We start from the raw sequence: 10,620 nt of genomic DNA, 5'->3' as shown, positions 1-10,620 counted from the left end.
ACGTTTGGTACAAGGTATAAAATAATCTCGGGATAAATCTATACCTTATACCAAACGTGGTATAAAAATTAGTACCGGCATAACCCATGGTATACCTTAAACCAAACGACCACTAATAGATTACAACAACCAACTATAACTATAATCTCAGTTGAGTGAACTCATTCATGTCTTCACTCCTAAGGAGTAACTTTTTTCCCGCTCTTTACCGTGTGATGGGATGATTGGAATTCTTTTAATCACTGGCGGAACCAAATTTTCATTCAAATATAAGAAATTAAATGCATAAGAAGTAAAAGAATTCAACGTTCATGTGTATGCTCATAAAAAAAATTAATTTTGACCTTACATGTACAGTGTATTTATCAATAAATAAAGTTTGGGATGAACCCCTATATGTCTCTGGTTCTACCATACCTTTATCCTTAATCAGTAATTTGGAGTGATAGGCGTGAGAATGGAGAATCTCTTGGTAGCGAGCTATTTATCCTACAAACAACAATAAATTTATCCAATGCAGATCCAAATTAACAGAGCCGTTAAATTTTGAATATCGAATATTCTCTTCTTCTTAATTTAAGTGCCTTAATTAGAATTTTATAATGTACTAAAATGTCCTTTAAATTTTATGATTGTAAACTTATTATGTATATACGATATAATGTTTAAACGCTAACTTACTAAATAAGAAACTTAAATTGGAAGGAAGGTAATTATTTTTCGTTTAAAAGGACACTTCCACTCACTTGCTCACCCAACTTTATCACTCCATATAGATAACTAATCTCCTCATTCACCCACTTCCCTTTCCTTCTTCACTATACACCCTCCGCAACCTCATCTTCACAACCATCACCATCACCGGAGCTACCACCGGAAAATCAAGATGTCAGTCAAGGAATGCAAATGCAATCGCCACGAGAAAAGACAAAAAATGATCAAGCGACTATGCGCCGGAATCCTCGTCTTTCTCTTCCTCATCCTCTTAACCATCCTTCTAATATGGGCAATTCTTCATCCTAAAAAACCACGTTTCATTCTTCAAGATGCAACCATATTTAACTTCAACGTATCAGCACCAAACATCTTCTCTACATCAATCCAAGTCACTATATTTGCCCGTAACCCTAATGACAAAATAGGTATTTACTACGACAAAATGAAAACGTATGCAAATTACCATAACCAGCAAATTACGTACTATACTCAAATACCATCAGTTTATCAAGGTCATAAGGATGTTAACATATGGTCACCTTATGTTAATAGTAATAATGTTCCTATTGCTCCATTTAATGGACAAACTTTAAAAGATGATCAGCAAAATGGTGGTGTTTGGCTTGATTTTAAAGTTGATGGACGTGTTAAATGGAGAGTTGGGACAACTACAACGGGGCATTACCATTTACATGTTACGTGTTCTGCTTATGTTCCGTTTGGTAACCGTCCTGGAGATGGTGGAATTATTGTTGGAAATAACGCTGTTAAGTATCAAATTGCAAGGAGTTGTGATGTGAGTGTTTAATAATTTGAAGATGATGAAGATTGAAGCAGGGGTTGAAGTATTTATCTCTCTTTTTAATTACTTTTTTGGATCAACGTTTATTATATTTTTATTTTTCTACTATTTACACTTCTGTTTTTCTTTCTTTCTCGCTCTTAATTTGTGGTCCCATAAAGTTCTGTGCATTTTGGTAAAGGTAATAATGTCTGGAAGGATACGGAAATATTGGAGATGAGAGAGAGAAAAGTTCACAATCTTGACCACATGGATGGTTGCTTGAAAAGCTTTTCTTCTTTTCCATGATTAAGAAAATATCATACACATATATTCTTAATCTTCGCTCTCTCTCATTATACACTTGTCAATTTATTTCACGATTTATTCATTTCTCCCTTTCTTATAACATCACTTTTGAAATCTTGGTTAATAAACCCAGTAAGACGTAGTCACCTATATAGCAAAGGATTGTCATTTAAATTTCAATTTTTGTCACTATTAATGAGCCTTCCAAAGGTGAGGGCTTTAGTGCACCATCCCTGCTTAGTCAGCTGCATTATTTGTAATATAAATTCTCACTGTAAGAATAAAATAGAAATTTTAAAATTAAATCATTTCTAAACAATATAATATTTTTTAAAGATAAATTAAAAAAATGTGTCATATAAATTGAGACAGACCAAATATATCATACGAACTCTTATAATTCCATCTCTCACATATTTTCCAATTTACTTAATGATTTATTCATTTCTCCCTTTTTTTCATAACATCATTTGGACCCGTGGTGTATACATGAAACTTCCAAACGTAGGGGCCTTGGTGCACTATTTCCTACTTGGTCGGCTGCATTGTTTGAGTTAATTTTGTCTTTATATATCATACACATTTCATTATCACCCTTGTTATGCTGTTCCCATCCTCATTAAATTCCTTACTATCACACTAATGAAACTCCCGTTCATATAAAAGAGTGCCTTATTATTTTTAGATATTATTAGATAAGTAGTGACGTTACTAATAATATCAGTAACGAAAATAGAAACATTTAGTTAAGATATTAGCTTGTGATAATGATTAGCCACCCGTTAATGTCTTATAATGATTGTTTAGGAAAGCTTAATTGTATTACTATGGATTCATGAGTTAAATCAATTAAGTTAAGAAAGAAAAAAAAAAAAAAGGATCACAGGATACTTGAAAATTTTCCCTGTTAATCTCGTCGTAGCTTTTACATTATAAGATAACAAAATTTTATCTTTCAATTTACATATTTTGCTTCCTCTTTCTCGAACGAAGTAATAACAACAACAATTTTAATAATTAATAATAAAATAAGAAGAGAAAGTTGTATTAAATGGAATTTAAAAATGTGGCATAAGGAAACTTTCATGCTGTTTTATTATTTCATTAAAAAAAATAATAACTCAGTTTGTTTTTTGTATTTGACTATTTATTAATTTTGATTATCTACATGAAATTTTATGGTTCCTATATAGTTCCCTTTAACCAATTTGGGATATTCGAAAATCCAAACGGATGTCGGCTGGCTTAGCTGGGAACCCATAATGCAAGCGGGCCCCTATTACGACATAGACGTGTCATTTAAGCTTTTATTCACATTATACTTTCCATCATTATCTTTTAAAGGCCATATGGAGTACCCTAAACTTATCTTTTTTTATTTTTATTTTGTCATCTTAACTAAATGTTGTTCTTATTGAATTCCGGAACTCGTCCTCAAGTGTGTCTATCAAGCTCTCTAAATGTGATTTTTATTAGAAAAAATAAATAAATTGTGGTAATATTTTAGACGTATGATAAGTTATTCTTTATGTCATGGATGTGTCAGTTTCTGCTGATTCTCCTCTTTCACTGTCAGTTTAACTAAGAGCTTACTCTTTTTTTCCTCTCAATTGCAGTTAATTTTAGCTAAAAAAATGTCATAATTAAATTATAATATATATTAGCATGTTGCTACATTGAAGATAGATTACTATATAAGTCAGATTGTGTTTGATAGACACACTTGATGATGAGTTCAGGGATTCAATAGGAACAACACTTAGTTGAGGTGCTAAAATGAAAAAAAGAGACAAATTCAGAAGGCTGCATTTGCATTAAGCCTTTAAATTTTAAATTACTTTAGTCATTTGTTAATAACCATTTTCACAAGCTAAACAGAGAATATGAAAAGGAGAGAAAGAGAAGTAAAATGTATTTAGCTTTCAAAAAGCATCAATTTCAGGTAAAACAAACTTTACGGAACATAAAATATTTTGCACTTGACCTTCATATCCTTTGGTTTGTGAGGGTGCAATGCTATCTTTTGCAATTATCAGTTTAAATGATCATGTTAGTTATTATCTTTTCTTTTCAAATTACTACGTCGACTTTTTATAAGTAGACAATTATATATGATTCTCTTTTGAATAATTAACCATTTAATTAATGCAGGAAAATTTTAATAAACATATCAGCGTTCAAAATAAAAAAAATCAATTAGGATGGGTGGATGAACAGTGAAGATCAAAAGATATAAAAGAGAAACTTTAACACATTACAACCAATATGAAAGAGAAACTTTAATTGAGTACAACCACCAACTATAACTATAATCTCAGTTGAGTAAACTCATTCATGTCTTCACTTCTAAGGAGTAACCTTTTTCCCATTCTTTACCGTGTGATGGGATGATTGAAATTCTTCAAGTTAGTGGCAGAATCAAATTTTCATTCAAATATAAAAAATTAAACGCATAAAAAGTAAAAGAATTCAACATTCATGTGTATGTTCATAAAAAAAATTAATTTTGACCTTACATATACAGTGTATTTATCAATAAATAAAGTTTGGGATGAACCCCTGTATGTCTCTGGTTCTACCATGCCTCTATCCTTAATCAGTAATTTCGAGTGACAGGCATGAGAATGGAGAATATCTTGGTAGTGAGCTATTTATCCTACAAACTACAGTAAATTTATCCAATGCAGATCCAAATTAACAGAGCCGTTGAATTTTGAATATCCAATACTCCCTTCTTCTCAATCTAAGTGTCTTAGTTTGACTGGATATAAAATTTAAGAAATCTTGTAATGTATTAAAATATTTTTTAAATTTTATGATTGTAAACTTATTATGCATAGACTAATAGTGTTTAATTAAACGCCAACTTACTAAATAAGAAATTTAAATTGAAACGAAGCTAATTATTTTTTGTTTAAAGGACACTTCCACTCGCTCACCCCACTTTTATCACTCTATCTAGATAACCAATTACCTCATCCAGTCACTTCCCTTTTCTTCTTCACTGCTAGTGAAAGCCCGGGCCCAACATAAGCAAAATTATATTATTTTATGAATTTTGTAATTGAAATATGTAATTTAGGCAAAAATTATTAAATTCACGTGAATTCCTATCTCTGTTCCTGATCAACGATAAATTTCTAAAGTAAAATGGTAACTTTTTCTAAATTCAAACTTAAATTTTTCGGTCCAAAAAATGTACGTTATCGGATAGCCATATTTTTTTAATTTTTTTATTTCTTATGTTCAATTTAAGATAAATTACAATATTTTTCATTTCTTTTGACAAACTTATCAATTTAGATGATATTTTAAAAATGGCTTGCATTGCTATATGTTAGACATTATATATAATGATGCTTATATATGTTAATTTAAATACAATAAGCATGCCATTACATGCACATAAATGAATAAAGATGTCCTTTATATCTAAAGTGAGCATTTTTCCCAAACTAAATTGTTATCAGCTTTTGAAATAGTAGTCTTTTTCTCTATTATGAGTTGGTTAAAATGATCAAAATCCGATTCACAAAGAAGCGCAAAGAAAGGTGAATCTGAATATTATTATTCTCTATCCCAAATTATGTGATACTTTTTCCTTTTCGAGATTCAAACTGCATGAACTTTGACTAATATTTTAAAATGTATTTTTTCACCAAATTGATATAAGAAAAGTTGCAACTTATAGTACTTTTCATGTATTTTTCAAATATATAAATTTTCTTAAAATATTGAGTTAATCTGATCTAATTTAGTTTCAATGTTTAGTCAAATTAACTCTTGAAAAGCGAAAAGTATCACATAAATTGAGACGGAGAAAGTATTTTGTTTTCACCAAATTAATCACGTGTCACCATCACATGGCATTAGCACATTCAAAACCTTTTCGGCCATAAAAAGATGACTTGAGAGTTTGCAAGATTTACAAAAGTGCACAGCTTTAATAAAATAACTTTAAAATTCATAATGAAATTGTTGTTAAAATCTCCTTATGGCAATCGTGCCATATACAATGGGATAGATCGATATAGTACAAAATAATAATTCTATTCTTAATTTATAATTTCACTATGATAATTTTAATTAAAAAAGTAGTGCATCAGTTTTGTGAAACTTTAAAACTAATCCAAATTAGAAATATTAGAATATTTCTTTGTATCGCTATGCAACATAAATAAAGGGATTAGAATGTTTTTACCTTCGTTCCTTCAAGTTGGAGTAGTTACTTAATTGAATAGGGCACCATTCTTTTTACAAATTAATATAATTGGTGAATCAATTAATACTTAAAATATGTATATCCCAGCAAAACTTTAGTCCTACAAACTATAAGATATTACACCAAATAAGGCGTATAATTAGAATTTAAGCAAGCAAAAGGACTACAGAAGGAATTTAGTATATGCATTGGGACCATAGATTTTGTGCCTATACAGGTTTGCCACTTGGTAGTTTTAAGGAAACAATGTCAGGTTCAACAGTCAAGTGATCCTAACTTTGGTGGGACCCACAGCTTGACAAAGCATAGTAAAATAGATAAACGTACAGCTGACATCATCTTTTGAGGGTGTATAAAGGCCCCAAAAGTTGAAGTACTTACCATATTACACAAAGAGAACCCATGGGATACATTTAAATATTAAGGGCAAAACGGTCAATAAATTTAAATATTAAGGGCAAAACGGTCAATTCACTTTGACCACAAGCTGCTCCATTCCCTCTTATAGCCTATTTAGCCAAGCTTTTCAAATCAACTTATTTTAAAAAATATTTTTTTTAAAAATACTTTTGATAAAAAACAGTTTGTGTTTGGCCAATTAATTAAAAAATACTTTTGATAAGCAATTAGTGTTTGACCAAACTTTTAAAAAATGCTTCTATGTGTATTTTTTTCAAAAGTACTTTTCAAAAAAGTTCTTTTGGGCAAAAGCTATTTTTTTTAGCTTCTGAAAAACTGCTTCTGTTACTCCCCAGAAACACTTATTTTATCCCAAAAGCTTGACCAAACACCTCACTTTTTTTCAAATAAACGCTTATTGAAAAAATAAGTACTTTTGGGGGAAAATAACTTAGCCAAACAAGCTATTATTAATAGTAGAAATATACTCTCCACACCCTCATCTTCACCACCATCACCACCACCGGAAAATCAAGATGTCAGTCAAGCAATGCAAATGCAAATGCGATCACCCCAAACCACTAAGACCAAAAATAATCCTAGTCGGAATCCTCATCTTCCTCTTCCTCTCCATCCTTCTAATATAGGCAATTCTTCAACCTAAAAAACCACGTTTCATTCTTCAAGATGCAACCATCTTTAACTTCAACGTATCAGCACCAAACATCTTCTCTACATCAATCCAAGTCACTATAGTTGCCCGTAACCCTAATGGCAAAATAGGTATTTACTACGAATCAATGAAAATGTATGCAAATTACCATAACCAGCAAATTACGTATTTTACTAAATTACCATCAGTTTTTCAAGGTCATAAGGATGTTAACATATGGTCACCGTGTGTTAATAGTTATAATGTTCCTATTGCTCCATTTAATGGACAAACTTTAAACGATGATCAGCAAAATGGAGGTGTTTGGCTTGATTTTGAAGTTGAGGGACGTGTTAAATGGAGAGTAGGGACAATTACAACGGGGCATTACGATTTACATGCTACGTGTTCTGCTTGTGTTCCGTTTGGTAACCGTCCTGGAGATGGTGGAATTATTGTTGGAAATAACGCTGAGTGTTTAATAATTTGAAGATGGTGAAGATTGAAGCAGGGGAGTGAAGTAATTATTTCTCTTTTTAATTACTTTTTGGACCAACTTTTATTCTATTTTTATTTTTCTACTATTTACACTTCTTTTTTTTTCTTTCTTTCTTGCTCCTAATTTGTGGTCCAATAAAGTTGAATGAACTGTGCATTTTGGTAAAGGTAATAATGTCTGGAAGGATAAGGAAGGAAATATTGAAGATGAGAGAGAGAAAATTTCACAATCTTGTAAGGAGTTGTATTAATTCGGTTTGGGAGAAATATATATATAAATTACAATAATTGTTTCTTCTCATTATCATTAATTAGAAATTAGAAATTAGAAAAGTGAAACAAGTTTCAATTGTACCAGTATCATTTTTCTCTCATTTTCAAGCATTTCAGTCTTTTTTTACTCATCCTTACTTTTTCTTTCTTTCTTTTCTATTATGTGTGCAGAGTGACTAAGAAAGAAAAAGAATCAGGAGTTTATCTTAATTTAAAATTGTACAATAGAGGTTATGGTGGTATTTATATAAGTGTGGTCAAATTTGGATCAAATTGGTGTGGCAATTTACCAACTCAATAAGGTCTTTTTGCCACACTATTTTGGCCACAATGGCCCAAATGGGGTAAATAATATGATTATTTAGGTCAAATTTAATAATTTATGCTTACTTAATGTCATTTCTATCTTTTCTTCTCAAAGTTTATCTTAATTTAAAATTGTATAATAGAGGTTATGATGATTTTTACATAAGTGTGACCAAATTTGAATCAAATTGGTGTAGTAATTTAGCAACTCTCATTTTCTTTTTAGTTAAATTGTTCATCGGTTAATTAAAATTTTAGACCATACGAAATGGCTTTTCGATTAGCCAAGGTTTTTAGGGACGGGTAAATATTGGATCATGTGAGCTGTTTCGGTTTACTCTTATTACTTGAGGATTACTCTGCTCTGCTCTTCTTTTTATTACTGCTATTTTTTTCATCGATAATTCATTTCTTATATACCTAGTGTATGTATTCATTCCTTTTCAATTAGAGGTTTTGAATTTGAGCTTTGGATATTGATTCATTTTTGTTAGGAAACATTTTACTTCCATTATGAAACTTGTTAGTGCAAATTCAAATTTAGTGGGACCCAATATAAATATCGGACACTTGCGGAAAGCTAAAAAAAAGTCATTTTATGTGAAAAGTAAGAAGTTCTATTAAAAGATGCATTATATAAATAGATTAAAGTATTATGCTGATTTACATCACAACTATTACATATGGTGATTCTCCTTTCGTATAGAAAATGTTGACCAATATGCATAGCTTGCCAATGAAAGGGGGCTATATAAGGGACAGATATTCCCTTCTAAAAGTTACAAATAATTGATCCAGATACACGAGGAATTTATGTATATCAACTTAAAATAATTGTTTACTGTAATTAGAAGAAGTGAATAATTGTATATATAGTTGCTTTATTTCCCAAGGTTGATTTCACATCATGAAATTAAAAAGTTTTTTCTCTCTCTTTCTCATGCTTATTTTGAGAGTTTTTTTTTTTTTTTTCCCTCATGCTTACTTTGAGGATTACTCTTCTCTACATTTTTCTTAATTAAATTATTCAGTTGTTAAAATCTTAGACCAAAAGAAATGGCTTTAATTTTGCCAAATTGGTTAGGTAAATGGGAACATGGCTTGAAAAGGACATTTCCACTCACTTGCTCACCCCACCTTATCACTCTATATAGATAACCAATCACCTCATCCACTCACTTCCCTTTTCTTCTTCACTTTATACTCTCCACAACCTCATCTTCACCACACCGGAGCTACCACCGGAAAATCAAGATGTCAGGGAAATGCCCTCACCACAAAGACAGAAGACAAAAAATAATCCGGCGACTATGCGCCGGAATACTCATCTTTCTCTTCCTCATCCTCTTAACCATCCTTCTAATATGGGCAATTCTTCAACCTAAAAAACCACGTTTCATTCTTCAAGATGCAACCATCTTTAACTTCAACGTATCAGCACCAAACATCTTCTCTACATCAATCCAAGTCACTATATTTGCCCGTAACCCTAATGACAAAATAGGTATTTACTACGACAAAATGAAAACGTATGCAAATTACCATAACCAGCAAATTACGTACCATACTCAAATACCATCAGTTTATCAAGGTCATAAGGATGTTAACATATGGTCACCGTTTGTTTATAGTAATAATGTTCCTATTGCTCCATATAATGGACAAACTTTAAAAGATGATCAGCAAAATGGTGGTGTTTGGCTTGATTTTAAAGTTGGTGGACGTGTTAAATGGAGAGTTGGCACTATTACAACGGGGCATTACCATTTACATGTTACGTGTTCTGCTTATGTTCCGTTTGGTAACCGTCCTGGAGATGGTGGAATTATTGTTGGAAATAACGCTGTTAAGTATCAAATTGCAAGGAGTTGTGATGTGAGTGTTTAATAATTTGAAGATGATGAAGATTGAAGCAGGGGGTGAAGTATTTATCTCTCTTTTTAATTACTTTTTGGACCAACTTTTATTCTATTTTTATTTTTCTACTATTTACACTTCTTTTTTTCTTTCTTTCTCGCTCTTAATTTGTGGTCCCATAAAGTTCTGTGCATTTTGGTAAAGGTAATAATGTCCGGAAGGATAAGGAAACATTGAGAGAGAAAAGTTCACAATCTTGTAAGAAGTTGAATTAATTCGATTTTTGAGAAATTTATATATAAATTACAATAATTGTTTCTTCTCATTATCATTAATTAGAAATTAGAAATTAGAAATTACAAATTAGAAATTAGAAAAGTGAAACAAGTTTCAATTGTACCAGTATCATTTTTCTCTGATTTTCAAGCATTTCACAGTTTTTTTTTTTACTCATGCTTGCTTTTTTTTCTTTCTTTTCTATTATGTGTGTTGAGTGACTAAGGAAAGAAAATGAATAAGGAGATAAGTACTACTAATTTTCTTTTTAATTAAATTGTTCATCGGTTAATTAAAATTTTAGACCATACGAAATGGCTTTTCGATTAG

The 10,620-nt window shown here is 30.9% G+C and overlaps 2 protein-coding genes and 1 pseudogene across 2 annotated transcripts; all 3 read left to right on the top strand.

The window, feature by feature from the left end:
• Positions 1-752: 752 nt before the first annotated feature.
• LOC132607220 (NDR1/HIN1-like protein 1) lies at positions 753-1,838 on the top strand. Its single transcript, XM_060321094.1, has one exon. It carries the CDS (start codon positions 887-889, stop codon positions 1,523-1,525), a length of 639 nt encoding a protein of 212 aa, XP_060177077.1. The 5' UTR covers positions 753-886; the 3' UTR covers positions 1,526-1,838.
• Positions 1,839-6,964: 5,126 nt separating this feature from the next.
• On the top strand, positions 6,965-7,935 carry LOC132608314 (NDR1/HIN1-like protein 1; annotated as a pseudogene).
• A 1,393-nt stretch (positions 7,936-9,328) lies between these two features.
• Positions 9,329-10,337, top strand: LOC132607219 (NDR1/HIN1-like protein 1). The gene has a single exon (XM_060321093.1). It carries the CDS (start codon positions 9,412-9,414, stop codon positions 10,042-10,044), a length of 633 nt encoding a protein of 210 aa, XP_060177076.1. The 5' UTR covers positions 9,329-9,411; the 3' UTR covers positions 10,045-10,337.
• The last annotated feature ends 283 nt before the right edge of the window (positions 10,338-10,620 follow it).

The sequence above is a fragment of the Lycium barbarum genome, chromosome 8, assembly GCF_019175385.1.
Source record: "Lycium barbarum isolate Lr01 chromosome 8, ASM1917538v2, whole genome shotgun sequence".
NCBI lineage: Eukaryota > Viridiplantae > Streptophyta > Magnoliopsida > Solanales > Solanaceae > Lycium > Lycium barbarum.
Note: the sequence above shows the minus strand (reverse complement) of the source record. Positions and strands in the feature narration are given on the sequence as shown.